The 24884-nt window shown below is 45.1% G+C and overlaps 2 protein-coding genes across 4 annotated transcripts in view; both read left to right on the forward strand.

Moving 5' to 3' along the window:
- The window catches only part of LOC129832470 (ATP-binding cassette sub-family G member 1-like), a 28891-nt gene extending 17762 nt beyond the window's left edge, over positions 1-11129 (forward strand). Inside the window, exons 6-15 of one of the 2 annotated variants that reach the window (XM_055896557.1) lie at positions 511-656; positions 2512-2635; positions 2918-3032; positions 3450-3595; positions 3697-3798; positions 4216-4384; positions 4578-4678; positions 5710-5868; positions 6328-6446; positions 7757-11129. In XM_055896557.1, coding sequence (XP_055752532.1) covers positions 511-656; positions 2512-2635; positions 2918-3032; positions 3450-3595; positions 3697-3798; positions 4216-4384; positions 4578-4678; positions 5710-5868; positions 6328-6446; positions 7757-7985 — 1410 coding nt within the window. In that variant the 3' untranslated portion in view covers positions 7986-11129. The remainder of the gene's footprint in view (positions 1-510; positions 657-2511; positions 2636-2917; positions 3033-3449; positions 3596-3696; positions 3799-4215; positions 4385-4577; positions 4679-5709; positions 5869-6327; positions 6447-7756) is intronic. The other variant, XM_055896558.1, reaches the window with a different exon arrangement.
- A 7967-nt stretch (positions 11130-19096) lies between these two features.
- Positions 19097-24884, forward strand: part of brca2 (BRCA2 DNA repair associated) — a 34528-nt gene continuing 28740 nt past the window's right edge. Inside the window, exon 1 of one of the 2 annotated variants that reach the window (XM_055896560.1) lies at positions 19097-20299. The gene's annotated coding sequence lies outside the window, so the exon portion shown is untranslated. The remainder of the gene's footprint in view (positions 20300-24884) is intronic. The other variant, XM_055896559.1, reaches the window with a different exon arrangement.

Raw genomic sequence — 24884 nt, forward strand, 5'->3', positions numbered from 1 at the left:
TTCGAAACTTTTTTCTTCTAAGAATGATAGAGGCCACTGTGTTCTTATTTCGGAATTCCTTCGACCTCATGGCCTGGTTTTTGCTCTGAAATGCACTGTCAACTGTGGGACCTTATATAGACAGGTGTGTGCCTTTCCAAATCATGTCCAATCAATTGAATTTACCACAGGTGGACTCCAATCATGTTGTAGCATCTCAAGCATCTCAAACATCTCAAGGATGATCAATGGAAACAGGATGCACCTGAGCTCTATTTCGAGTCTCATAGAAAAGGGTCTGAATACTTATGTAAATAAGGTATTTCTGTTTTTCATTTTTAATACATTTGCAAACATATCTAAAAACCTGTTTTCACTTTGTCATTATAGGGTATTGTGTGTAGATTGATGAGAGCAAAAAAGTATTTTAGAATAAGGCTGTAACGTAACAAAATGTGGAAAAGGGGAAGGGGTCTGAATACTTTCCGAATGCAATGTAGGTGTTTGTAACCTTCCCGTGTTGTTTTTAAGGTGAGGGAGATCCTAACGGCCCTGGGCCTGCTTGAGTGTGCGAAAACTCGAACGTCACATCTTTCAGGGGGGCAGAGGAAAAGGCTGGCCATCGCCCTGGAGCTTGTCAACAACCCTCCCATCATGTTCTTTGATGAGCCCACCAGGTCAGAAGGCCGTATTGTACATCGTATAGAACACACGCATGTGTGTCAGTGGCAAGGAAAGTCCTGATGTGACAATGGATTATAACGCCCCACGGTCTAAGCACACTGCAAAGTCCATATTTAGAGTCAATGCCTATTCTTTCACGAGATGTACAGGCAATACAACGTCGTTGTTGAGTGTAGGTGTTAGTTGTGTTCCTTTTTGGGTGTTTTTTTATTCTGTCTTGTTTGTGTTTGTGTCCCCACTGAAAGAAAAATTACAAGGTTAACCTCTTTTGGAAAAGAGGATGCAATTGAATATCGTTTCTCCCAGTTGGCTTCTGATTAGGAAAGACTGTATCTCACCAGGGGCACAGATGAGTCCCAAAGTCCTTAATGGCCAAAAAACAGCCTTTTGTCTTCCTTTGATTTCGATTTGTACAATCTTTATGGATTTGCCTACTCCTGAAGCTCACACTAACTTGTCTCTTGGCACTGTGATAAATCGAGGGTGAAAATGACCTTAGAGTAAAGTACATTTGTTGTTTTTGGTTGTCTGGGATTAGGAATATGATTTGATGTGATTTTTGAATGACTACCCCTCCCTCTGTCCCCCATACATACAACATCTGTAAGGTCCTTCAGTCAAGTATTGCATTTCAAGCACAGATTAAACTACAAAGACCAGGGGTATTTTTTGAAAGCCTAATAAAGAAGGACACTGATTGGTAGATGGGTAACAATAACAAATCAGACATTTGAATATATCTTTAAGCATGGTCAAGTTAATTATGCTGTGGATGGTGTAGTAACCACCCAGACGCATTAAAGATTCCGTCCTCCTTCTGAACTGAGCTGCAGGACAGGAAGGAAACTGCTTAGGGATGTAACCATGAGGCCACTGGTGATTTTAAAACAGCTACAGAGTTCAATGGCTGTGATTGGAGAAAACTGAGGATGGATCAACAACATAGTAGTGACTCCGCAATAATGACCTAAATGAGTGAGTGAAAAGAAGAATGGAAATATACTGAGTAAAAATATTCCAAAACATGCATATGTATGCAACAAGGCACAAAATGAATACTGCAAAGGGATACACTTTTTGGCCTAAAAGCAAAGCCTTCTGTTTGGGGCAAACACAACACATCACTGAGTAAATGCTTCCTTATTTTCAAGCATGGTGTTGGCTAAAACATGATATGGTGAGACTTGACATTGGCACAGACAGGAGTTTAAGCTATGGTGAGACTTGACATTGGCACAGACAGGAGTTTAAGCTATATGGAATTGTTTTAAGATCATACCAAGGATTTTTGCTATTGGATAGCCCTTTGCTATTGGATAGCTACTCACCTGCTCAAAATCACTGACATGATTCATATCAGTGCCCAGTGATAGGACCATTAGATCACAAACAAGAACGTGTGAAGGTGTGCAGAACAAACAATGTCAACTTAAGTAGCTAATGTTAGAGTCATTGTAAAAGCCCCCTTTGTGCCCACTCCGAGCAATTGTTGATCGCAGGCTCCTTGAAACAGATGTAGAAAAAAAGATGAGGGGTAACCAAACACTGGCCATGGAAAGGACTGTACAGGATTCTGTACCAACTCACATTAGTTGTCGGTAACGTTTTCCCCCAAGAAACAGTTCTTCAAGAAAGACATGGACAAGAGGGACTGTTTGTTGCTATGTCATTAACGTGCCAAATAGTGCAAGTTTATGCAATGTTCTTCTCCCAGTTCACTTCACTTGTTTGCTTCTCCTCCGCATTGATGATCTAAGATGTTACTTGAGGTGTGCAAAAGCCAATCTATTCTTTGCTTTGACATTGTCCACCATATACTAACCTTGGCCCCTATACCCTGTTTTGCAGTGGCCTGGACAGTTCCTCCTGTTTCCAGGTGTTGTCTCTGCTGAAGGCCCTGGCCCATGGTGGCCGCACGGTCATCTGCACCATCCACCAGCCCAGCGCCAAGCTCTTTGAGCTCTTCAACAAGGTCAGCCTCCAACCTGGCCTACTGCTAGCCTGAGTTCCAGATCTGTTTGAGTTGTCTTACCAACTCCTACGCCACTGGCATGACAACATAAACAGATCTGGGATTCAAGCAAGCCTACTGCATGGGAATCTATGAAAGGCACAATGAAACCACAGGATCACAGTTAGAAATGTATGGAGGAGCTACACATGTGGCGCAATACTTATGGTCCCTAAATGGATGGTCTGCTAAATGAATGTACTGTATCCTGATTTCTTTGTGCCCCTGTGTTTCCCTCTCTAGCTGTACGTCCTTAGCCAGGGCCAGTGTATCTACAGAGGGAAAGTACCTAACCTGGTCCCTTACCTTAGAGAGCTGGGGCTCAACTGCCCAACATACCACAATCCTGCAGACTTTGGTGAGAAACTCTTACCAGTTTAATGAGAAACAAGTCAAATGTGTTGTCATCATTGTTGTTATCCCCTTATTTCAGTGTATTCAGGAATCTGCATTATTTTCTTACAGTAACTGTCCCAGGAAGTTATTTTTCAGCATACTTTGGTATAAAGCGTTCTACTAACTATTCTATCTATTAGTTCATCCGAAAATACATTTTCTCAGAATAACTTTACAGATGGTTCGTGCTTCTACACCTGCATTGCTTGCTGTTTGGGGTTTTAGGCTGGGTTTCTGTACAGCATTTCGTGACATCAGCAGATGTAAGAAGGGCTTTATAAATAAATGTGATTGATTGATTGATTGAGGGATTGGTTCCTCATGCAGTATTCACTGGGGTTTCTGTGACATGCGTACCCCTTTCTCCATTTGATCCCAGTGATGGAGGTGGCGTCTGGGGAGTACGGAGATCAGACGGCTCGTCTGGTGAAAGCCGTGCAGGAGGGGAAATGTGAGCAGGTCTACAAGACAGACATGAACGATGGACCCCTCAAACCCTTCCTGTGGCACAAATCTTCTGAGGAGGTAAAAGGGGGATTAGTGTATTACTACAGCTCTCAATGGGTTGAAATGAAGAATCTCTCGCTCTCACTCTCTCTCTCACTCTCACTCTCACTCTCACTCAGGACTCCCCTTCCGGTGAGGGCTGCCACAGTTTCTCGGCCAGTTGTCTGACTCAGTTCTGCATCCTGTTCAAAAGGACGTTTCAATGCATCATTAGAGATACAGTAAGACATACTGCCCCCCAGTGATTTGATTTTGTACTGCAACAGCTTCCGCCTCCCTTTAAAAACAACTAAATGTTACATCATGAACCCCAAAACACTTTAATAAAATTCAAAGCATATGAAAAAAAAAAAAAAAAATCTATTCATACTACACTCTGCTCATCCTCGACTATTACATCCACTCCATTTTCCCTTCTCATCTCCTCTTCTCCGCCCTCCTCCTTTCTCTTCCTCTCAATCAAATGTATTTTATAAAGGCCTTTTTACAGCAGCAGTTGTCACAAAGGGCTTTACAGATACCCAGCCTAAAACCCCAAAGAGCAAGCAATGCAGATGCAGAAGCACAATGGATAGGAAAATATATAAACCAAATGTTTTTTTCTCCTCCTCTCTTCTCCTCCTGTTCTGGTCCTACAGGTGCTGACTCACCTAAGAATCACCTCTCACATTGGGATTGGGATTCTGATTGGCCTGCTCTACCTGGGCATCGGCAACGACGCCAAGAAAGTGCTCAGCAACTCCGGCTTCCTCTTCTTCTCCATGCTCTTCCTCATGTTTGCTGCCCTAATGCCTACCGTTCTGACGTGTGAGCATTCCCAGCTCTTCTGAACGACAGACATCTGCATGCGTTGATTTAGTGCATGAATTCACAACAGTCACACGCCATCGCATACAGTATGTTAGGAGTGGACTGTGCCGAGATGTACAGTACCTTGCACTGTTTCTGATTTCCGAAATGAGATTACTATGCGCCTGTTTTCTCCATCTCTCCAATGCAGTCCCTTTGGAGATGGGAGTGTTCCTAAGAGAGCACTTGAACTACTGGTACAGTCTGAAGGCGTACTATCTGGCCAAGACTATGGCGGACCTCCCCTTCCAGGTAATAACAATGTCACAAAGAACCCTGGAGGGTCATTTTTAGTAGTGTGTTGTGTCCCAAAAAGTCTGTAAGTTGGTATTTCACCAAAATGCAAGAATAGAGGGAAAAAACACACAAAAAAAAACATTACGATTCTATCATTTACTGAAAAGAGCAAAGGTATTGTATCTATAGAAACCTGTTATAGGAGCTCAAAGGGGCTTTAGCGTCGAGGTCAAAAAGTAATTATGTTTCAGATTTAGACAAATCCCACAATAACATTACATAAGGAGGCTTTTGGGGCGGCAGGTAGCCTCGTGGTTAGAGCGTTGGGCCAGTAACCGGAAAGTTGCTGGATCGAATTCCGAGCTGACAAGGTAAAAATCTGTCGTTCTGCACCGGAACAAGGCAGTTTTTATTTATTTATTTTTATTTCACCTTTATTTAACCAGGTAGGCAAGTTGAGAACAAGTTCTCATTTACAATTGCGACCTGGCCAAGTTAACCCACTGTTCCCCGGTAGGCCGTCATTGCAAATAAGAATTTGTTCTGAACTGGCTTGCCTAGTTAAATAAAGGTTAAATACATTTCTTTATAGTTTACGCTTCACCAGACATCCCCTGTGCTCTAAATCAAAAGTTACAGAAAGGTTTACTGCATGTTTTCATTTATTGTATTGAATTACATCTAATTTGGCTTTTTTAAACAATTCAAAATTATTATTTCAAAGCACAAAAAGCTTGGCTTTGTATTTAAGTTTTATGCTTCCATGGTGAGGTACTGTTGGCTGAACATGAGGAATGTGATGTGGCCATATCACAATCCTAGACAGCAACAGCTTCTCCTGCTGTTGTGCCCTTCAGCAAGGTACTTAACCACCTACACGACCCTGGGGGTGCTGCACTGACACTGTCCTTCCAATCTGTCAATGTGTAGTTGGGCGTGTATGCAACTGTGCATGCATGTGTTGGTGGTCGAGAAAATAAAGCTGACAAGACAATTTCTGTGTCCACAAATACACAATCAAGGATTTGTCTTATTTTGCTTCACAGATAGTGTTCCCAGTCGCCTACTGCAGCATCGTCTACTGGATGACGTCCCAGCCGCCTGACGCCGTGCGTTTCATCCTTTTCTTGGCACTGGGAGTCCTCACCTCTCTTGTGGCCCAGTCTCTGGGCCTGCTGATAGGAGCGGCTTCCACCTCGCTACAGGCATGTCCTCCATTCTCGTTGGGGAGTTGCAGCGATGAAAAAAGATCGAAATTGGGGAGAAAAAAGGGGGTCAAGTAAAAATATATATATTTTGTCCTTGGGGCTGGTTTAAGCATAGTGCCGCCCCTGTACCACATACTGTATGCCCCTGAAGGCAGCGTTTTGATCCCCTGTTCCACCAGTCACACTCTCCGCTGTATCCCTCTCACCTGTCCCCATCTACATTTCTAATTTGAATCTGTATATACAACTTTTTAAAATTAATTCAACAAATCTTTATATATTTTTTACTATATTTCATATTTACACAGTACCAACCTATAATATATGCATATAATTATGTTTCTCAGGGTGGTACCCAATTGTATTCTAAGCAGACGATTAACCTCAATATGCACATGTAAGATGGTTACAGTGAGTCACGTGCTGCCTCTGATTTTGTGCTTGTCCATATCTCAGGTTGCCACGTTTGTAGGTCCGGTGACTGCCATACCCGTACTGCTTTTCTCTGGCTTCTTCGTCAGTTTCGACACAATTCCGTGGTATCTTCAGTGGATGTCATACATTTCATATGTCAGGTAACTCGTTTTTCAGATACTTTTCAGACTTACAAGGGCCCTGATATTTTTTCCTAACCATGTGACCTGCCCCTAATACTGAGAAAGTACAATGTGTTTGGCACTTGAACAGTAGGGGGAAGTGGGTTATGTTGTTTCTAGGAAACCATACACAAAATGAATAATGTGACCCAATATTTAGGAAGATATCATGGAGGCTGTGAAGGATGAAACCATATGGTAAAAGTGGTAAACAAGTTAGGCCCCAAAAAATGTCACATAGATACAAACAATACATTAATTTGACTAAACCAAAGTAGATAGCTTTACGATTGTTTTATACCTCTGTTGGGGTCTATTTAAGCTACAATATGAGGTCCTAAACCTAGCATGAAAGTGCATCCTTATAACTGTGTGCGCTAATATAGTCACAATGTTTGCTTTGGGGTAAGTTGAGCCAAAGGCCATGGGGTAAATTGAGCCAATGGCCACCATACCCCATACAAATGATTACATACAAAAAATCTGTTTAATGCATGGTATTTTTGCAATGTGTCATGCATATGAATTCAACAGAGTGCATTTTATTGTTAAAGAGCATCATGCCCCTTGTATACAAATGTAAAACAAGTCCCAATTGAGGGTCTTGAGAGAGCAGCCAAGGAAGTGAGATGAAAAAATAGACTGATAGACTGAATGGCACTAAAGAGTTACATTGACAAAAAAAGAAAATGAAAATCTGTGTGAAAGAGAGGCTATGATAGAGGAGGAGAGACACAGAAGGTCTAATCTGATGACATGGAGTCTGTGCTTGCTAAAACGTATCAAGAATCTCACGAACGAGTTCCATGGCCTTGGAAGCCTCAAATTCAGAGAACTTGCCTACGAATTGGCACATCGAAACAACATCCCTGGCTCGGACAACTGGTCAAGAAATGAAAGGGTATAGAATGGAGCTGAGAGATGTATATCTGAATGTAGGCATACATTTAAGATATACAACATACCACATTCAACTTTGACCTACTGGGACCCACAGTCACATGAAACCATTACCCACTTACTACAAGGCGGCTCAACTTACCCTGACCCTTACTTACCCCATACCTGGACAAACTAGGTTTTCAAAACTGTTATGTTTACATGAAGTATGATTATTTACAGGGATACACAACATCCTGAAATATATGTCGATATCTTTCTTAGAAATAATTATACATTTACATTGACGTAGGGATGCTGAATGTAATAAAATGGCTCAACTTACCCCACTTTCTCCTACTGTTAATCCTCCTCTACAGCACCATAAAACAGTTCCTATTATTTTGTAGGTATGGCTTTGAAGGTGTCATCCTCTCCATCTACGGGCTGGACCGGAAGGACCTCCACTGCGACAAGGATGAAACATGTCACTTCCAGAAGTCGGAGGCCATCTTGAAAGAGCTTGACGTGGAAGATGCCAAACTGTACCTTGACTTCATAGTCCTCGGCATGTTCTTTGTGACCCTCCGCCTCCTTGCGTACTTTGTGCTGCGCTATAAGATCAGTGCAGAGAGGTAAACTGGGGAGTGGGGGTAGGAGGAAGAAGGCCCAGATCGCTTGCAAGCTGGAATACCGCTTCTAGAAACCTCCAGGCAGTGGCCCAGAGATACACCATGCACACCAAACTTTTGGCCAAAGACTACAGAATATCGACAACTGTTGTGTGAGAGTGTGCATGCAGTATGAATCTACTTAGCTTAAACAAACAAATATGGCAGAGAGGAGCTCAGTGCCTAAGGCCATGGGGTGATTCCCAATATTACAAGAATGTTCTTGTTTAAAAACCAAAACCATTGGCTTATTGAAGGCAAGGCTCCTGTCACAGTAGGAATCTAGATGTAATCGCCTTGTGCAAGGGAACCAACTGTAAGTAATGTAAGAGTTTGTTGTTGATAGGCTCTTGTCTAGTCTGTAGTTCCAGACTGGTTTGTATGACCACTGTGAAACCAAATAAATGAAATGGCTTGGTGGAAGGACAATGGGAAGACAGGGCCACACTTAAACAGGAGCTGGTTTCCTCCAATGTGTCTTTTATTATATAGGACTGCCAGATCAAATGGGTCTCTAATCTGGGACCCTCGGTCAATAAAGGGAAAGGCACAATATTGCTTGTTGCTAATGTGGGATAAAGCAATCACATACATTCCAAGCATGTGAGAGACTATACAGTACCGATACATCCTGTCGTTTATCCTGGGTGAGTTTCACAGTCAGTCATGTGAAATAGAATTGAGAATGAAGAGCATTTTACACTGGTTCATGTTCTGTCACACAATCAAATCATAAGAGACATGGCAGCCTAGGTTGGGGCTTGTTTTATCTGTCAACCATACCAAAGGGATATAGTGCTACCAGATTTCTGTAAGAGACTAGGGGCTCTATTTTATCAAACTAAATGCAATGGTAAGTCTTAGTGCTGTTGGTAGGGCTTTGGTCCGGGGGTGTTTTTTTGCTATTTTCACTGCAGAAATTATGGGCGCAGTAGCTGGCAGATGTGTGAAAGGGCTAGATTTTGATGAATAAATAAGTTGGGAGGCTTGTCCCCTCACTGGCCAAACAGAACGTGATCCATGGCTAAATATGTGGGTGCTTCTAGTTGTGTATTTACGGTCTTTCATGTTTTAAGTTGTCATCAAAGCCAATTTGTATGTTAGTCCGCTATAGCCTATAGTTTGTTAAATAGCCTACAGAAACAAAATAACAACATGTAGGCATATTCCATTCCTTTGCTAAATACATTGAACATGTTTGCAGTCCATATTGTTCTAAGTATATATATATATTGTTCTTTTGCCAGCAGCATACCACCCTGCGTACCACTGCTGGCTTGCTTCTGAAGCTAAGCAGGGTTGGTCCTGGTCAGTCCCTGGATGGGAGACCAGATGCTGCTGGAAGTGGTGTTGGAGGGCCAGTAGGAGGCACTCTTTCCTCTGGTCTAAAAAATATCCCAATGCCCCAGGGCAGTGATTGGGGACACTGCCCTGTGTAGGGTGCCGTCTTTCGGATGGGATGGGATAAACGGGTGTCCTGACTCTCTGAGGTCATTAAAGATCCCATGGCACTTATCGTAAGAGTAGGGGTGTTAACCCCGGTGTCCTGGCTTAATTCCCAATCTGGCCCTCAAACCATCATGGTCACCTAATAATCCCCAGTTTACAATTGGCTCATTCATCCCCCTCCTCTCCCCTGTAACTATTCCCCAGGTTGTTGCTGCAAATGAGAACGTGTTCTCAGTCAACTTACCTGGTAAAATAAATAAATCAATAAATAAAGTATTTGCATTGCTTCAATATGGAAATACACTACCGTTCAAAAGTTTGGGTCACTGAGAAGTGTCCTTGTTTTTGAAAGAAAAGCAAATTTTTTGTCCATTAAAATAACATAAAATTGATCAGAAATACAATGTAGACATTGTTAATGTTGTAAATGACTATTGTATCTGGAAACGGCAGATTATTTATGGAATATTTACATAGACGTAGAGGCCCATTATCAGCAACCATCACTCCTGTGTTCCAATGGCATGTTGTGTTAGCTAATCCCAAGTTTATAATTTTAAAAGGCTAATTGATCATTAGAAAACCCTTTTGCAATTATGTTAGCACAGCTGAAAACTGTTGTGCTAATTAAAGAAGCAATAAAACTGTCCTTCTTTAGACTAGTTGACTATCTGGAGCATCAGCATTTGTGGGTTCGATTACAGGCTCAAAATGGCCAGAAACAAAGACCTTTCTTCCGAAACTCGTCAGTCTATTCTTGTTCTGAGAAATGAAGGCTATTCTATGCGAGAAATTGCCAAGAAACTGAAGATCTCATACAACACTGTATACTACTCCCTTCACAGAACAGTGCAAACTGGCTCAAACCAAAATAGAAAGATGAGTGGGAGGCCCCGGTGCACAACTGAGCAAGAAGACAAGTACATTAGAGTGTCTTGTTTGAGAAACAGATGCCTCCCAAGTCCTCAACTGGCAGCTTCATTAAATAGTACCTGCAAAACACCAGTCTCAACGTCAACCGTAAAGAGGCGACTCCGGGATGCTGGCCTTCTTCTCATCGAATCACAGCCTACTTTCGCCAAACAGGTGATAATTTAACAAGTGCATTCGCGAAAAAGCACTGTCGTTGCACCAATGTGTACCTAACCATAAACATCAATGCCTTTCTTTAAAATCAATACACAAGTATATATTTTTAAACCTGCATATTTAGTCAATATTGCCTGCTAACATGAATATCTTTTAACTAGGGAAATTGTGCCACTTCTCTTGCGTTCCGTGCAAGCATAGTCAGCGTATATGCAGCAGTTTGGACCGCCTGGCTCGTTGCGAACTATGTGAAGACCATTTCTTCCTAACAAAGACCGTAATTAATTTGCCAGAATTGTACATAATTATAACATAACATTGAAGGTTGTGCAATGTAACAGCAATATTTAGACTTAGGGATGCAACCCGTTCTTTCAGTGAAATACGGAACGGTTGCGTATTTCACTGAAAGAATAAACGTTTTGTTTTCGAAATGATAGTTTCCGGATTTGAACATATTAATGACCTAAGGCTCGTATTTCTGTGTATTATTATGTTATAGTCTATGATTTGATATTTGATAGAGCAGTCTGACTGAGCGGTGGTAGACAGCAGTAGGCTCGTAAGTATTCATTCAAACAGCACTTTCGTGCATTTGCCAGCAGCTCTTCGCTGTGCTTCAAGCATTGAGCTGTTTATGACTTCAAGCCTATCATCTCCCGAGATTAGGCTGGTGTAACCGATATGAAATGTCTAGCTAGTTAGCGGGGTGCGCGCTAATAGCATTTCAATCGGTGACGTCACTCGCTCTGAGACCTTGAAGTAGTTGTTCCCCTTGCCCTGGAGCGATGGTTAAGGATGCTTCGAGGGTGGCTGTTGTCGATGTGTCCCTGGTTTGAGCCCTGGTAGGGGCTAGTACAGGGACGGAAGCTATACTGTGACACTGGCAATACTATTGTGCCTATAAGAACATCCAATAGTCAAAGGTGTATATGAAATACAAATGGTATAGAGAGAAATAAGTCCTATAATTGTCACGATTGTTGTAATGATGAGACCAAGGCGCAGTGTGCATAGAGTTCCACATAATTCTAATAAAGAGAAACTCACTAAACAAAACAACAAAAGCCCAAACGAAACGTGAAGCTACTGGAGTGCACAAATGCAACTTACTGTAGATAAGATCCCACAACACAAACGAGGAAAATGGCTACCTAAATATGATCCCCAATCAGAGACAACGATAAACAGCTGTCTCTGATTGGGAATCATATCAGGTCAACATAGACATACAAAAACCCCTAGACATACAAAACCCCTAGACATACAAAAACCTACATGGCACATGGCACATATTGCACTTTTCCTTCTTTGGACTTTATATGGCGATTGGCATCTAACTTTCGTAATAAGGTGTATTACCACAGCCGACCGACCGACCTCAGTTCATCTTTCAATCACCCACGTGGGTATAACCAATGACGAGATGGCATGTGGGTATATGCTTCTATAAACTAATGAGGAGATGACAGCCTACCCCGGCCACACCCGGATGACAGTGGGCCAAGTTAAATCAAAGACAGTGGTTAAATGTTCTGACTATATTTATTTTGTTCAAGTATCTCAGTTTTTATCCCACCCAGTTGGTGGCGGCAATACATCTTTCTGGATGTAGTCCGCCAATAAAATCTTGAAGAAGAAGAAGCAGCATGTTCTGACTAGAGGTGAGGCCAAATGTAAGATCAGAGCCTTTTTGATAGACATGTGGCAGGAGAGATAGGTCTCTGAGCCCAAGGGCCGGCATTTATATACCCTCCAAGGAAGGTCGGTGGACCAAAATTCAAAGGTCAGATTAGCAAGGAAGAGGTGGCATTTGCAAGATTGCGCCTAGGACATTGTACAATTAGCTCATCATTAGTTCTGGTTGGCAAGCATGTGAATGGCAGATAGAACAACGAGACAGATATTTCACTGGATGCATAAATATTGTAACGACCCGGTATTGTGTTCTGTGTTTGTGGGTGTGTTATGGTTCTCATGGCTACTAGCAGGGGTTAAATATGTCAGGACAGATGGAAAGGTTGGGGGGGTATGATGGGTAATCTCGCGAGGTTTGGAAATGCATAAATAGGGATTACTGTCTCATCTCTCTCTCTTCTGTTCGGGCCTTGATCTGTTCCTATGAGAGTGACCCTTAACTCGACATGGTATAATTGTGTACGTTCGGCATTTAGCGGCGTGGGCTGTGGCCTGAACAATAGCCCAGTTTAGGAATAAACCTGTGTTCTGACCTGCACACCTAGAGTCCGTCTTTTTTCTCTTTATGACCCAGCCGGGTCATTACATTGGCGTCAGAAGTGCTTTCGAACTACGGGATCGAGACTATGCGAGTTAGCTGTTCAGTATAGGCCGGGTTGGCTTTAGCGTGACTCGCATCTACGGTCATGATGCTTGGGGCGAGGCGGATAATTAAGGAAGAGTCGGACAAAGTGTCCGTTGTGGGCTCGGGGGTACCCGGTCGGGAGGGTCGGGCGGCGACTGCCGTAGAAGAGCTGGAGAGCCACATGGCGGGAGTTAAATTGTCAGTCAGCAAGATGGCAGAACTGGCGGGTTTTCCTTCACACCGCTCGAGAGCAGACGTCACGGCGACGGGGATATCGACGTCACCGGGTGCGGAAATGGCTGGGCCTGCTTATGTAAACAGAGATGGCAGCGGCCTATTGCCATTAGCCACGGTAGCGGCTAAACTACCAAAGTTCAATGGACAAGGTAAATGGGAAGTTTTTTTTCACTCAATTCGAGTTGTTGGCTAGAGCCGGGAGGTGGTCTGACGAGACGAAAGCGTTACAGCTTGCCCTGAGCCTGGCAGAGGAGGCGTCGGAATGCCTGTTAACGCTAGCCCCGGACGAGAGGGGCGACTACGGTGCGCTAGTGGAGGCATTGGGGGGGCGTTTCGGCAGCGACGCGCAGCCCAACATGCTGCGGATTGAACTGAGTAACAAAAAGAGACTTCAGGGGGAATCATTAAAGGCGTTGGCAAGTGGCATTCTGAGCCTGACCAGGCGGGCTTATGCAACTATGCCGATTGGGGTGCAAGACGAGCTGGCACGGGACAGTTTTATTAGAGCGCTCTCTTCCACCGAACTGGGTAAGCATGTTCAGATGGCGGACCCACCATCTCTGCGGGCTGCAGTAGAGATAGCCAGGAAGAGGGAGCTGATCTGGGGTGAGGGAGTGAGAGTGGAAGTTGCCAGTCAACCAGAGGTGAGAGCAGCGGTGGCTGGGGTGCCAGGGGTCACAAAACCAGAGTGGGTTGACGAGTTGGGCGGGCTAGTCAAGACTGCTTCGCTTGTCATGGAGAGGGGCTCCAGGCAACGTGGCAGTGTCAGCTCAACTCCTATTGTCTGCTGGGGTTGTGGCCAGCCTGGCCACATTCAGCGGGAGTGTGGCAGATTCTCCCGTCACCACGGAAACGACAGCGGGTTCTCGCGTAGGGGGCAGCGCGGGCCCACCCCCCGCCCCCGAACCCACTGTAAGCAAAAGAGGTACCCAGCAGCGCAGACAAGAGGGTGGGGACCTGCTCCCCCAGGGTGTAGCTGCCGCCGTGTTTCCTAGTCCGGTAGTTGTGGTGGGACGTACCACCGTTGGGGACTTCTGCAATGTCATCGTCAAGGTAGAGGGGGTGGAATGTTTGGCCCTGGTCGACACGGGCTCTACAGTAACCCTGGTGAGACCAGACATACTACCTGTTGGGGTGCGGGTGGAGCCGACCCTTGTCCAGCTACGGACTGTCACGGGGGAGCTAGCCCCCATGTTAGGGAAGTGTCAGCTATCTGTGACTGTGGGGGGGGAGAACTGTGGGGTGTCCGGTGTGGGTAGCAGCGGTGCAGGACCCCTGTATACTGGGAATGGACTTTTTGAAAAACTGTGGGGCTCAGTTGGACTTAGCGTCGGGCACTTTGAGGCTGCCGGGGGGGCCCACAGTGGGAATGTCGCCTTCGGGAGGGCCATCAGGGGGCAGGGCTCCGTCTTCCTCCAAGCTTGCAGAAACTCCACCGGTCGTCCCGGCTGCTCCCTTGGTCGTTGTGCCATCCCAGCAGCTGTCTCCGGCAGCGACGGCCTTCACTCCCCATCATGGTGCAAGCACAGGCAGCCCAGTAGCCCAAAACACACTGGCTCCTTCACCCCATCAGCCCGACGGGGGGAAGGAGGAAGCTATCGACGCCGTCGAGGCTGTGTGGCTGAAGAACTGTCAGGGTCTGGATGAGAGACAACAGAGACAGTTAAAGCAGCTGCTGTTGGACTTTAAAGATAGCTTCGCTTGGGGGGAAGATGAGGTAGGACAAACGCACCTAGTTCAGCACGAAATAGACACTGGGGACGCCCGACCCATTAAAATTCGGCCCCGTCGTATTCCCCTTGCCAGGAGGGAAGCAGCAGACACAGCTATTGTTGACATGCTGCGGGCTGATTTCATTGAGCCATCAGATAGCCCATGGTCCGCGCCGGTCGTCATGGTGCCTAAGAAAGGGGGTAAACTTAGGTTTTGTGTTGACTACAGGGGTCTAAATTATATTGATGAGTCGCTAGACCACGTGAGTGGGTCCTCGTGGTTCTCCTCCCTTGATCTGCGCAGTGGCTACTGGCAGGTGCCCCTCTCGCCAGGGGCACGTGAAAAAACGGCCTTCTCCACAGATAGGGGCCATTGGCAGTTCAAGGTGCTGTGCTTCGGGCTCTGTAATGCTCCTGCCACCTTTGAGAGGCTCATGGACAGAGTGCTGGCGGGGGTTCCGAGAGACGAGTGTGTTGTGTACCTCGACGACATATTGGTGCACGGCACATCGTTTGAGGGGGCACTGGGGGCAAGTAGGCGAGTGTTAGAGAGAATCTCGGGGGCGGGGCTAAAATTACATCCGGGAAAGTGCCATTTCATGCAAAGGGAGGTGGCGTTCCTGGGGCATCAGCTGGGTGGTGAGGGCATCAGCACGATGCCAGACAAAGTAGAGGCTGTGAGGGGGTGGCCAGTTCCAGGGGGGAAAAAAGAGGTTAAGAGCTTCCTGGGGCTAGCATTCTACTATCGTAGGTTTGTGAAGGGGTTTGCGGGGGTAGCGGCTCCTTTGAACCACCTTCTCAAGGAGGACACTGTTTTTCAGTGGACCGAAGAGCACCAGCGGGCGTTTGAGGCCCTCAAACGTGCCCTGATGGAGGCCCCTGTCCTGGCCTCACCAGACCCGAACCGTCCGTTCATCCTGGACACCGACGCAAGCAATGAGGGTTTGGGGGCTGTGCTGGCTCAGCGTGGTCCTGATGGGGATCACGTAGTAGCTTATTACAGCAGAACTTTTGATAAGGCTGAAAAACGCTACTGCGAGACAAGGAGAGAGCTTTTGGCTGTCGTAGCAGCAGTACGCCATTTCAAGTACTACCTGGGGGGCCTGCCGTTTGTGGTCCGGACGGATCACTCCGCCCTGCAGTGGCTTCTCTCCTTCAAGGAGCCAGAGGGTCAGATTTCCCGCTGGCTGGAGGAGCTGCAACCCTACGACTTCCAGGTGGAGCACAGAGCCGGCCTTCGCCACAGCAATGCAGACGCCTTGTCCCGCCGCCCGTGTGCTGAGGATGGCTGTGGGTACTGCGCCAAACGGGTGGAGCGAGAGAGAGAACTGTGCAGGGAGGAGGGAGTCACCGCCACGGTGAGTCAGCTGAGTGTGACAGAGTGCCGGGAGCTTGAGGCTGTGGAAGTTGGGGAGTGAAGGCGTCGCCAGGAGGAGGACGCAGAGCTGCGTCCTGTGCTGCGGTGGGTGGAAGAGAGAAGACGACCGCCGTGGGGGGAAGTAGCCCCTCTATCACCAGTCACCAAAGGACTGTGGGCTAAATTCACAGTCCTTAGAGTGGCTGAGGGAGTGCTCCAGAGGGGGTGGACAAAGCCAGCGACTGGAGAAATTACGTGGCAGGTAGTGGTGCCCAAAAGGCTGCAGGGGAGCGTGTTACAGCAGCTTCATGGGGGAGTAGGCGCAGGGCATTTTGGGGTCTCCAAAACGTTAAAGCGCGTGCGTAAAGGCTTCTATTGGGCCAGGCACAGGAGGGATGTTGAGGACTTTTGTAGGCAGTGCGACGAGTGTGCTGCTAAAAAAGGACCTCCAGGTCAGTCACACGCCCTCCTACAACAATTCCCAGTAGGGGAGCCCATGGAGAGACTGGGGGTAGACATAGTAGGGCCGTTTCCAATCACAGACAGCGGTAACAGGTGGATTCTAACCGCTATGGACTACTTCACCAAGTGGCCGGAGGCTTACGCTCTCCCAGACCAGGAGGCAGAGACAGTAGCTGATGCGTTGGTGGGGGGAATAATCAGTCGGTTTGGGGTGCCACAGTCTATTCACAGCGACCAGGGGAGAAACTTCGAGTCACGGGTGTTCTCAGAGTTGTGTAGACGGTTAGGCGCGGAGAAGACACGCACTACTCCGCTTCACCCCCAGAGTGATGGGCTGGTGGAAAGATTTAACAGAACATTAGCACAGCAGCTGGCCATCGTTACCTCAAAACACCAGAGAGATTGGGACACCCACTTACCGTTTATTCTTATGGCGTGTAGGTCGGCTGTTCAAGAATCGACTGCGTGCTCCCCAGCACTACTAATGTTAGGTCGTGAGTTGCGCACCCCAGCCGAACTGACGTTTGGCCACCCTCCTGATAATGACAACGGGGTTTTGCCTGGCCCGAACTATGTGTGTCGTCTGCAGAACCGGTTAGAAGCGGCTCACACCTTCGCAAGAGAGCAACTCGAGAACGCAGGGGTGCGCCAAAAGCGCCACTACGACTCGCGCGCTAGGGGGAAGCACTTTGGAGCGGGAGAATGTGTGTGGCTTCACAACCCCACGCGCAAGAAGGGGCGGTGCCCAAAATTGGACAGTGCATGGGTGGGGCCGTGTCTGGTGATAGAGAGAGTGGGGGAGGTGACGTACCGGGTGGAGGTCCCCCCACGGAGCAGGAAGGTGGTGGTCCACCGGGATCGATTGGCACCCTACAGAGGGAGGAAAACGGTAGGGAATGGGAGTGAGGTCTCTGATCCCACGGGAACAGTCTAATGAGGAGACTCTAGCGCAACCTGAGCCTGGGGAGGGGGCTGCTTCTTCGGAGGGCGCTGGAAATGACATTGGGGCAGAGGAGTGTTCTGGGGGTTCACCGGGGAGGCCCAAGAGACTGATGCGACCTCCGGGTCGTTTTAAGGATTTTGTTGTGTAACCCTAGGGGCTAGGGTTTAGAAAGGAGGGGGCTATGTAACGACCCAGTATTGTGTTCTGTGTTTGTGGGTGTGTTATGGTTCTCATGGCTACTAGCAGGGGTTAAATATGTCAGGACAGATGGAAAGGTTGGGGGGGTATGATAGGTAATCTCGTGGGGTTTGGAAATGCATAAATAGGGATTACTGTCTCATCTCTCTCTCTTCTGTTCGGGCCTTGATCTGCTCCTATGAGAGTGACCCTTAACTCGACATGGTATAATTGTGTACGTTCGGCATTTAGCGGCGTGGGCTGTGGCCTGAACAATAGCCCAGTTTAGGAATAAACCTGTGTTCTGACCTGCACACCTAGAGTCCGTCTCTTTTCTCTTTATGACCCAGCCGGGTCATTACAATATGAAGCATCCGCTTGGCGTTTCCACCAAATATAGTAGTGAAAGGAGGCCCAGCGGCCAGCAGTGGGAGAAGATGGATTTTGGCCTACATTCTGCAAATATCATAGATGAAACATTTGATATCAATAGTTTTCTGTTAACAAAACTAGAATATGTTATGAACAGAGTTGACTACGTTTTGTAGACTTTAGCTGTTGCCAAAGTTTTTACAAATTGCGTTATTTAGGAGTGCAAAGACGAATTGAATTATTGAACACGCGCATTTCAGACTAGGTGTTCCCCAACAGAAGTATGCAGATGTCTGCTAGAACGGGCCAATAAAATACAAGCACTAACTAGCGAGATCTTATTGGCCCGTTTGTGCTTGCCTTTGCCCACCTCCTTGATTGTTTTGCACACGAGGACTTATTTGTTCTCATTGGAAACGACAGGATGTGGTCTATCTTGGTTTAGTTATAAAACATATTTGTTAATGTGTCGTTATATTGTTGTAAGTATTTTTATGAGAATGAAAGATTGAAGTGTAGGATCACTGAGGTAGGACGGGATTTTGGGGATGGGCCTATTTGAAGAGTAGTTTATTTTTTTATTTTTTCAGAAGTACTGAGTTAGGTAGGAGGATTTTGAAATGTGGCGCTAATGTTGTAAATCGTAATTGACCCACACACTCCAGCACAGTAGGTTGTCGGCATGCACCTTAAACGTATGTTTGCTGATCGCCATTGCACCATAGAAAAATAAGGTTCTGACAAACATGTTACGTTACGTTATTAAGCAGTCAAAGGAAGTCATAGCTATCGGTCTGTTTTCTGTGTAAGGACTGCTAGCTCCAGTGCACACTCCCGTTGACCCCTGCTGTGAGAAGAACAAGACACATTTGTTATGTAACGTTAATGTTTTTCTATCTCTTGCACCTAGCGTAGCTTGCTAGCTGTCCATCACGTTTTATCAGTGTTGGTTTGTTGTTAGCTATCTAGCTAGTTAACGTTAGATGTCTTTATGTTACGTTACCAAGCTAGTTAAATCTTCATATCGTTAACTTTTTTAACTTTAGATAGCTAACGTTAGCTATCTAGCTATCTAGCTAAATATGGACTAACAGTTAGTAGTAACAACTCCTTGTGACTTTATCAGGTTTATCAGTTAACTACTGAGCTAGGTGCGTTTAGCAACGCTAGTATTTAACTTACAAACTAGAGTTGTTGGGAATTTGCTTGCAAACCCCCCCCCCCCTCGAAAAGTCTGCCGGAAGCCAGAAGTAAAATACAATTCAATTTACTATGTGGATTGTGTATATAGTTGATCATTATGCAGGGGGAATATGGAACATATACCGTGGGTCTTGCAGTTCCTCAGGGAGGTCAGTTCCTAACTGCTTACCTCAAGTCAAAGTCCCCCACAATTTCTTGCTTTTTTTGCGCAGTTATGGCGCACTTGCAGGACTGTTATTGACATGAGGTAAGCGGAGAGGAAGTGGGTCTACAACTGACCCATGTTTGGAAAGTTTAATTCATGTTCTATTATATGCTTTTTCTCAATTTCCCCCCATCATAAGGACTAACCTTACGGACAATCGGCAGAATAAGTTGAAATTACATTTTATTTAACTTCTGGCTATGGAACGCCGTTTGGGTATTTGCGTGTCAAACAATATAGACGACAAGAAATATGTCTTGTTTTGCACACTTTGTACAAAATAATAAAATGCAGTACTACAGGATATTTCTTAACGTAGCTCTTTATTATCTAGCTATAGCTGTCATGTTCACGTATCACCAACCAGGATCAATCTGACCTAACCATTTTGGTGGTCTTAACCAATCATATCACAGTATGATATGGCGGTAAAATGCATCCAATTATAATTCAGTATGTTTACACATATGAATATTACAATATACACGTCAAAACACTATTTGACTCAAATAACACAATTCTATTATAGAATGTGTGTACTGAATTTGCTCGTGCAAGCCAAGCGCCACCACTACGATCAGTAGTGCTGTCAAAGCTGTACAAAAAAGAAGTCTGCAAACAAGTACACCATCCACGAACGATATGTTTACCATACCGCGTTGGTAATAAGTAATTATTTGTTCGACCGAATGGAATAACGTCTGTGTGAGCATTTTAAATAAGATCAGGATCAAACGAACATGATCGATATTTGTAAGTATATTTGATAAGGATGTTATGAGCAACTTCTGGGGTAGCTAGCTTTAGCTTGGTACCTAGCTTGCACCAATGCAACCAGCTTGAAAACAATGACCAGTAGAAACTGCAGTCATTATACATTTTCTTAGCAATGATTTGGGAATCGATCTATTGAAATAGATCTTCAGTTCATGAAAATAACTAGCTAGCCAGCTACTTAACCCTGTTGGCCGAAGCTAACGTTATAAACAGCCAGCTAGCTGAATTTGGCTAGTGAGGCTTGTGTTGTGAAGTTAGCCACAAGTGGAATTTGCTTTTCGCCCCTTTTTGAAAGTGACGCAGAAGGTTACAATTGGTGGAATCATGCTATATTTAGACAAAACAATGTTAAACAAGGTTGGAATGTGGAGCAATGAAATGGGGTATTAGTCTTCGGTGACACCCACAGAACACAAATGAAGAGTTGACGCAAATATTAGCATCATAGCTCTTATTAAATTAAAGGTTAAATAAAATATAAGTAAAACATACAACAACAAAAATGCAGGATTTTGACTGTGTGAAATTACCTCCCCAGTCAGCTTATTGACATTCACATTGTATTGTTTTTTCCTCTGAAATAGTGTTCAATACACATAGTAGGTTGACTGGTACAATAAATGTGGCTCAATTCAGTGGTTTCAGAGTCCCGCAATAATAACTACAGCGTTAATGTTCTCTGGTTGTCACTGAATAGACTGATAACCCATGTCATTGATCCACAATCCATAGGTAAGGCTGTACAGTGAAATAAGTATGCCCCCAATGGAACTTGAGAGTTTAATACATCCATTGTGATTTCAACAGATTGTCAAATTAACAAATTGTCTTGTTTAATTTATATAACATTCCAACCTCGTCCTTTTCCATTATGGCATGATACCACTATTTGTATTCATTTGTATCACTTTTAATGAGACTTATTTTTAAGCGAACTGCAAATTCCACTATTGTGGCGTGCTTCACATAGGTGGGTCGGACCACCATTAATCAAATAACAACTGTCTTAATAAATTAGGGGTATTTTAGATGACACCCAGCTAGATAGTTGGCTAACTATAGCTACTGAAACAGATTGTGGTTTCGCTATGTTTTTTGGGAAGAACAATGTTTGCATCCATCAGCTAGCTAACTTTTTTTATGACCAGCACTGTCCAGAGTTTGGGAAGTGTCTGCTTTCTTGCGGCAGGTGCATGAGACAACTTTACCAGCATCATAGCATTCGTATCCTGACTCGTTGTGACAATTGAAATACTAGTGATGGTGTAATGAATGTATAACAACTACGTAAAACATTTATGAATGTGTTAAATTATGTGACGTGCAGTCAATCACCACATCCTCATCGGCAGACTCGACAGCCTTGGTTTCTCAAATGATTGCCTTGCCTGGTTCACCAACTACTTCTCTGATAGAGTTCAGTGTGTCAAATCGGAGGGTCTGTTGTCCGGGCCTCTGGCAGTCTCTATGGGGGTGCCACAGGGTTCAATTCTTGGACCGACTCTCTTCTCTGTATACATCAATGATGTCGTTCTTGCTGCTGGTGAGTCTCTGATCCACCTCTACGCAGACGACACCATTCTGTATACTTCTGGCCCTTCTTTGGACACTGTGTTAACAACCCTCCAGGCGAGCTTCAATGCCATACAACTCTCCTTCCATGGCCTCCAATTGCTCTTAAATACAAGTAAAACTAAATGCATGCTCTTCAACCGATCGCTGCCTGCACCTGCCCGCCTGTCCAGCATCACTACTCTGGGCGGCTCTGACTTAGAATATGTCGACAACTACAAATACCTAGGTGTCTGGTTAGACTGTAAACTCTCCTTCCAGACTCACATCAAACATCTCCAATCCAAAGTTAAATCTAGAATTGGCTTCCTATTCCGCAACAAAGCATCCTTCACTCATGCTGCCAAACATACCCTTGTAAAACTGACCATACTACCAATCGTCGACTTCGGTGATGTCATTTACAAAATAGTCTCCAACACCCTACTCAATAAATTGGATGCAGTCTATCACAGTGCCATCCGTTTTGTCCCCAAGGCCCCATATACTACCCACCACTGCGACCTGTACGCTCTCGTTGGCTGGCCCTCGCTTCATACTCGTCGCCAAACCCACTGGCTCCAGGTCATCTACAAGACCCTGCTAGGTAAAGTCCCCCTTTATCTCAGCTCGCTGGTGACCATAGCAGCACCAACCTGTAGCACACGCTCCAGCAGGTATATCTCTCTGGTCACCCCCAAAACCAATTCTTCCTTTGGCCGCCTTTCCTTCCAGTTCTCGGCTGCCAATGACTGGAACGAACTACAAAAATCTCTGAAACTGGAAACATTTATCTCCCGCACTAGCTTTAAGGACCAGCTGTCAGAGCAGCTCACAGATTACTATGTGGATTGCCCAAACAACTACCTCTTTCCCTACTGTATTTATTTATTTCGCTCCTTTGCACCCCATTATTTCTATCTCTACCTTACACATTCTTCCACTGCAAAGCTACCATTCCAGTGTTTTACTTGCTATATTGTATTTACTTCGCCACCATGGCCTTTAAAAAAATAAATAAAATTGCCTTCACCTCCCTTATCTCACCTCACTTGCTCACATTGTATATAGACTTATTTTTCTACTGTATTATTGACTGTATGTTTGTTTTACTCCATGTGTAACTCTGTGTTGTTGTATGTGTCGAACTGCTTTGCTTTATCTTGGCCAGGTCGCAATTGTAAATGAGAACTTGTTCTCAACTTGCCTACCTGGTGAAATAAAATAAATAAAAATATTCAGGTCCTGATTAGTCAACAAGCTTATATGACGAGTCAAATAGTGTTCTTTAATGTCTTTTTTGACACGCAAAGACCAGAACGTTGTAATATTAGCGTTTCTCAAAGTATCTATCAGTTAGCTAATGTTAGCAAGCTAACTACCTGAGTGCTTGCCTTGTAAACATCATGCAGCGAGGTAGCTAGCAAACCAACCTGGTCTCAGCATTTCATATGATTCTGTACGTAAATCCGGGACATCACACTAAATAAACTGTTACATTTCATATGGTATGTATTATTTTGTGAATGTTTATCACAATTCGTATTATGTTCCAAATTTGAAAAATGTACAATATGTACATTTGCAAAACATATGTTACAAATTCTAGCTAGGTGGCTGAGGTTAGCTGATGTTAGCTAGAGATAAGGGCTAGCTAACATGCTAAGTAGTTGCAAAGTATCTAAAAAGTTGCTAATAAAATGCTAAAGTTGTCTGTTATGAGATTCTAACTTGCAAGACGTTACCGTTATATGCCCACCGACCAACCATCCAGTAACCATTTGTCTTATGTTATGTTACATCTGGTATGGTTACATATCAAACTAATTTGAGTGTCCCGGATTTACATTTACTATGTTACGTCTCGTCTATAAGACCAGGCTGAGCAAACAGCTGGCTTGCCACAGAGTGTATTCAGAAAGTAGTGAGACCCCTTGACTTATTCCACATTTTATGTTACAGCCTTATTCGAAAATGGATTAAATAGTTGCCCCCCCCCCCCCCCATTTACACAAGTATTCAGACCCTTTACTCAGTACTTTGTTGAAGCACCTTCTGGCAGTGATTACAGCCTTGGGCCTTCTTGGGTATGACACTACAACCTTGGCACACCTGAATTTTGGGAATTTCTACCATTCTTCTCTGCAGATTCTCAGATCCTCTTGTCAGGTTGAATGGGGAGTGTTGCTGCTCAGCTATTTTCAGGTCTCTCCAGAGATGTTAGAACATTGAGACTTTTCCTGAAGCCACTTCTGCATTTCTTGGCTGTGTGCTTAGGGTCGTTGTCCTTTTGGAAGATGAACCTTTGCCCCAGTCTGAGGTCCTGAGCAGGTTTTCATTAAGGACCTCTGTACTTTGCTCTGTTCATCTTTGCCTTGATCCTGACTAGTCTCCTAATCCATGCAGCAGAAAAACATCCCCACAGCATGATGCTGCCACCACCATGCTTCACCATAGCAATGGTGCCAGGTTTCTTCGAAGTGACGCTTGGCATTCAGGCCAAAGAGCTCAACCTTGGTTTCATCAGACCAGAGAATATTTTTTTTCTTGGTCTGAGGGTCCTTTAGGTGCCTTTCTCGCAAACTCCAAGCAGGCTGTCATGTGCCTTTTACTGACAAATGGTTTCCGTCTGGCCACTCTACCATAAAGGCCTGATTGGTGGGGTGCTGCGGAGATGGTTGACTTTCTGGAAGGTTCTCCCATCTCCACAGAAGAACTCTGGTCACTCAGTTCCACCGGGTTCTTGGTCACCTCTCTGACCAAGGCCCTTCTCCCCCGATTGCTCAGTTTGGCCGGGCGGCCAGCTGTAAGAAGAGTCTTGGTGGTTCCAAACTTCTTCCATTTAAAGAATGATGGAGGCCAATGTGTTCTTGGGGACCTTCAATGCTGCAGACATTTTTTTGGTACCCTTCCCCAGATCTGTGCCTCGACACAATCCTGTCTCAGAACTCTATAGACAATTCCTTCGACCTCATGGCTTGGTTTTTGCTCTGACATACACTGTCAACTG

This window comes from Salvelinus fontinalis, chromosome 33, assembly GCF_029448725.1.
Source record: "Salvelinus fontinalis isolate EN_2023a chromosome 33, ASM2944872v1, whole genome shotgun sequence".
In the NCBI taxonomy this organism is placed as follows: Eukaryota; Metazoa; Chordata; class Actinopteri; order Salmoniformes; family Salmonidae; genus Salvelinus; species Salvelinus fontinalis.